Source organism: Teleopsis dalmanni, unplaced genomic scaffold (genome assembly GCF_002237135.1).
Source record: "Teleopsis dalmanni isolate 2A unplaced genomic scaffold, ASM223713v2 unscaffolded_contig_1700, whole genome shotgun sequence".
Lineage (NCBI taxonomy): Eukaryota > Metazoa > Arthropoda > Insecta > Diptera > Diopsidae > Teleopsis > Teleopsis dalmanni.
In genome coordinates this window covers 47-5,239 of record NW_024033082.1, presented here as the reverse complement: position 1 = coordinate 5,239, position 5,193 = coordinate 47, and the positions used below count along the sequence as shown (strand labels likewise).

The 5,193-nt window shown below is 38.2% G+C and overlaps 1 protein-coding gene across 1 annotated transcript; it reads left to right on the top strand.

Annotated features, from left to right (window-relative positions):
- Nucleotides 1-228: 228 nt before the first annotated feature.
- LOC119664260 lies at nt 229-4,726 on the top strand (the record flags this gene model as incomplete). The annotated part of the gene is made up of 2 exons (XM_038073790.1): nt 229-1,497; nt 1,594-4,726. Coding segments are annotated over exons 1-2 (4,402 nt in total), but the record flags the coding sequence as incomplete, so codon positions are not given.
- Between the last annotated feature and the right edge of the window lie 467 nt (nt 4,727-5,193).

The window sequence follows — 5,193 nt, the reverse complement described above, 5'->3', positions numbered from 1 at the left end:
GATATACTTGGGATCAATACTATTCAACGGATAAAGATGCCCAAAACGCGTTGATTTATTTTAAAATAACACAGTCAACCAACTGAAGGATTGACGGCAGCAACTCAACAAATCAGACTTCCAAAAATAGTTTTACCAACATTTGATGGAGACTATTTGAAATGGATTGAATTTAGAGATTTGTTTCAAAAATTAATCCATGATCAATCAATAAGCGCAGTTCACAAAATGTTCCATCTATCTACAAATTTGGCGGGTGAGCCGAAAGCCCTCATACGGCATCTGCCAATTTCCGAGCAAAATTACAATATAGCTTGGGATATTCTGTCAAATCGGTATGACAACAAACAACTCTTGGTGACAGCATTACTAAATAAATTGTTATCACAACCAAATATAACAATTGAATCAGCAAGCAGTCTTAAGGGCATACATGATGTTACAAAAGAATGTTATTATGGATTAGCAGCTCAAGGTATTGATGTTAAATCTTGGGACGCCATAATGGTTCACGTGATTATTAGAAAGCTAGACAAAGCTTCACATACAGCATTCGAGCAATCGTTAGAAGACAGCCGAAGAATAATTTCATTAAAAGAATTATTGCGGTTCCTAGAAGGAAGATTTCAGGCATTCGAATCAATGACGAATGGAAACCACAAACAAAGTCACAAACCACGACATCCAGCAGTAGCACTTGCAGCTACAGACTCAGGATCAAAATGTATTACTTGCAATAGTAGTCATCAATTATTTTCATGTGAAACTTTCAAACGTAAATCCATACAACAGAAGTATGATTTACTAAAACGTCATAAATTGTGCACAAACTGCATGAAACCTGGTCATATGGCATTACAATGCTCCAGCAGGAGTTGTACTATATGCCAAAGAAGACATAATACACTGTTGCATCAAAATAGACACCCAGTTCAACCATCAAATCATAAGTTAGTTGAAAACACTTCAAGGCCACTTGCACAAACAACTCTAATGTCATCCATCAATCATGGTCATACCAGTTGTGTTCTTTTGGGAACAGCAAAACTTTTAGCATCTAACTCTAATGGAAGAACAGTCGAGTGCAGAGTAGTATTGGATTCAGGTTTACAAATAAATATTGTGACTGAACGATTGGCATCCAGATTGGGTCTGCAAGTAAGCTCCAGTTCGATTTGCATCGAAGGCATAGGGATAGGTAAATTGAGTTCTAAAAGTCGTACAACACTTTCTGTGCAATCAAAAGTGACCGATTACAAAATAATACTTGAAGCATTTGTGTTGCCAAAAATTGTGTCCAATCAACCATCGCAACACTTACAAATTTCAAATTGGAATCTGCCCAATAACATCCAATTAGCAGATCCTACATTTTATAAGTCTGATAAAATTGATATGTTGCTTGGAGCAGAATTTTATCATCAACTCCTAAGTCCTGGTCAAATACAACTTTCAAGGGAACTACCAATTCTACAGAACACTGTGCTCGGATGGATCGTATCTGGAAAAGTCCAAAATGCTAACACAATGATTGCAACATGTGGAATAGCATCAGAAGATAGTTTAGAAAATGCAATATAACAACTTTGGAAGGTTGAAGAAGTTGATACTCACTCAAAGGTCTTGTCAATAGCAGAGCAACAATGTGAAGCTCAATTCACTCAAACTACATATCAGAATGTTACGGGACGATTCATCGTACGTCTTCCTTTTATAAATGACAGATTCGCTTTGGGAGGTTTGAAAGACATTGCTACAAATAGATTTCTAGCACTAGAGCGTAGACTTTCAAAGGATAGTCATCTCAAACGACAATATGTAGAGTTTTTAGATGAATATGAAAAATTGGGACATATGACCGAAATAGATATTGAAAGGATTATGTCACCACATTACTTTATCCCACACCATTGTGTGCTTAAACCCGACAGTACCACCACTAAGTTACGTGTGGTATTTGATGCATCATCCAAAACAACATCAGGGCAATCTCTCAATGATTTATTACATATCGGACCAACTGTTGAAAGTGAATTACTGTCTATTTTATTACGATTCCGTCTTCCTCGTTATGTGTTTACAACAGACATTGAAAAGATGTACCGACAAATACTTGTACATCCAGAAGACAGACAATGTCAGCTTATTGTTTGGAGAAATGAACCAAGTCAACCTATAAGGTACTTTGAACTCAACACAGTAACATATGGTACTAGATCAGCACCGTATCTAGCAACCAAATGTTTGCAAGTTTTAGCTGATGACAATATGCAAAATTATCCATTAGGTGCATCTGCTTTCAAACAAAACTTCTATGTAGATGACTGTTTACACGGGGCAGATAGTCTGAGATCATTGTTGGAAACTCAGAGTCAATTAAACAAAATACTGACAGCAAGCGGTTTTAAATTGCGAAAATGGTGCGCAAATCATCCAAGTCTACTACAAGGAATTCCACACGATGACTTAGAAGTCAATTTAGATTTAGAAAATAACGATACAACAAAAACTCTTGGGTTATCCTGGTGTCCAAAATCTGATAGTTTATGCGTCAAGGTTAAATTGGAACCTGTTTGCAGCACGACGAAGAGCAGTGCAACCTCAGATTTAGCAAGGCTATTTGATCCACTAGGACTTTTGTCACCAGTTGTGGTGATGGCAAAAATCTTTATTCAAGAATTATGGAATTTAAAGATGGATTGGGATGAAAAACTGCCGACTGAATTACATAAACAGTGGTTAGAGTTCCGGAACAATTTGACAAAAGTAAATTGTCTGCAGATATCTCGTCATATTTTCAAAGGCGAAGTTCCTGCCAACATTCAATTACACATCTTTACAGATGCATCAGAAAAGGCATATGGTGCTGCAGCGTATTTGCGATCAACACTTCAGAATGGTCAAATTATTGTACGACTATTGTGCGCCAAATCTCGGGTTGCACCTTTGAAAAGGTTGACATTACCTCGTCTCGAACTTTGTGCAGCTGTGGTTGGCGCAGAACTAGCAACAAGAATAAAGAACGATCTACAAATAAGAAATTACCAGACGTTCTTTTGGTGTGATTCACAAATAGTGATATCATGGATCAACTCTCCATCATCAAAGTTTCACACTTTCGTTGCAAACAGAGTAAGCAACATTCATCATTTAACAGCCACAAGTCAGTGGCGCCACGTCAGTTCGGAACACAATCCAGCTGACATTTTATCAAGAGGCCTTGCACCCCATAAACTACAGTCATCAATTATGTGGTTTTATGGACTTATGTTCCTGCATGGTCGGGAAGAACTGTGGCCTTCAAAACCATCATCAGCGCTAAAATCCGAAACCCTCATTGATCCTGAACGAAAGAAGGAAACTCCAGTATCTATATTATCTGTTGTTGAAGGCACAGCAAATCCTGGAGAGTTCATATACTCAATACGACACAACAACTCATTTGGAAGACTTCAACGGATATTATCGTATATATTAAGATTCGTAAAAAGAACCAGAAGAAAACAAAATGATCATTCAAGCAATTTTTTGACTCCAGATGATCTAGATGCAGCACATCAGGTCATCATCAAAAGTATTCAATATGCAGAATTTAAAAATGAAATCAAAATTATGAAATCTGATGGAAGAATAAATAAGTCCAGTGCATTGGCATCACTAGCACCTTTTACTGATAATACGGGCATCATAAGAGTTGGTGGACGTTTGGATGCAGCCTCATTATCGTATGACGCCAAACATCCTATGTTGTTGCCTTATAACAACCCCATTGTCAAATTAATAATGGAACAAGTCCATAAGAAATACATGCACTGTGGTCCGCAGTCTCTCCTAGCTAACATGCGTCAACGATACTGGCCAATTAAGGGCAAATTGATGGCAAGGTCAGTAGTACAACATTGTGTACGTTGTACTAAAGTAAGACCACGATTTTATGAACAACTGATGGGTAATTTGGCAGCGACAAGAGTACAACCTGGGCGACCATTTCTCACCACTGGAGTGGACTTTTGCGGACCTTTTTGGATACATTACAGAATTCGAGGCAAGAAACCACACAAGGTATACATTGCTGTGTACTGTTGTTTTACAACTAAGGCAGTTCACCTCGAAGTAGTTAGCGATTTAACCACAGATGCATTCATCGGATCGCTGAAACGTTTTATTGCTCGAAGAGGACACTGCAAAAATTTGTTTTGTGACAATGCCACAAATTTCGTGGGAGCAAGCAATCAATTACTTGAACTTGCAGACTCAATTCAAACAAGCAAGGCACAAGAGAAGATAATTAACGAATGTAATGAAAGAGGAATAACATTTAAATTTATTCCTCCTCGTGCACCGCACTTCGGTGGACTGTGGGAAGCAGCAGTCAAATCGGCAAAACACTTATTGATACGAAGTACTAAGACGACTTCACTAACATATGAGGAACTAGAGACTGTGGTATTAGAAGTCGAAGCAATACTGAACTCTCGACCATTGACACCTATGTCGAGTAATCCGAATGACTTGTCAGCACTAACACCTGGTCATTTCTTAATCGGAGAACCACTCACAGCAATGGCAGATGCAAAGGCCCAATCAGGAAATATAAATCTGGTGACAAGGTGGAAATTAGTTTCTCGCCTCAAATTGGACTTTTGGGAACGTTGGAAAACCGAGTACCTCACTGAACTACAATGTCGACACAAATGGAAAGCAGCCAATCCAAATATAAAAAAAGGTACCCTTGTAATCATCAAGGAAGATAATGTTCCTACATTAAACTGGCCTCTTGGACGTATTTCAAAGGCATTAAGACTGAAAAGTTTTCGGAAATTCTCATTTAAAATTCGCGCGCTGTATATTTTTCGATATTTTAAGTTTATGTAGTTTGGCAGCACTGTCTTTAATTACTATGCCAAAAATGAGGCGATCTGTCAGACAGTTCGTTTACGGCAGCTGTTGAAACCAGTTCACCTCAGTAGTGCGTTGCGAAATGTCTTCGACGGTCGTACGACCGTCCTGAAAGGCTTTTTACCACTCATAAACTTGAGTTTTCGATAAAACTGATTCCCCATAAGCCTTTTGTAGCATTCGCAACGATTCTGCACACGAAATTTCGTTCGAAACACAAATTTTGATGCAAACTCTTTGTTCAATATTTTTTTCCATTGTTTTTTTCGCAACGCACTACTGAGGTGAACTGGT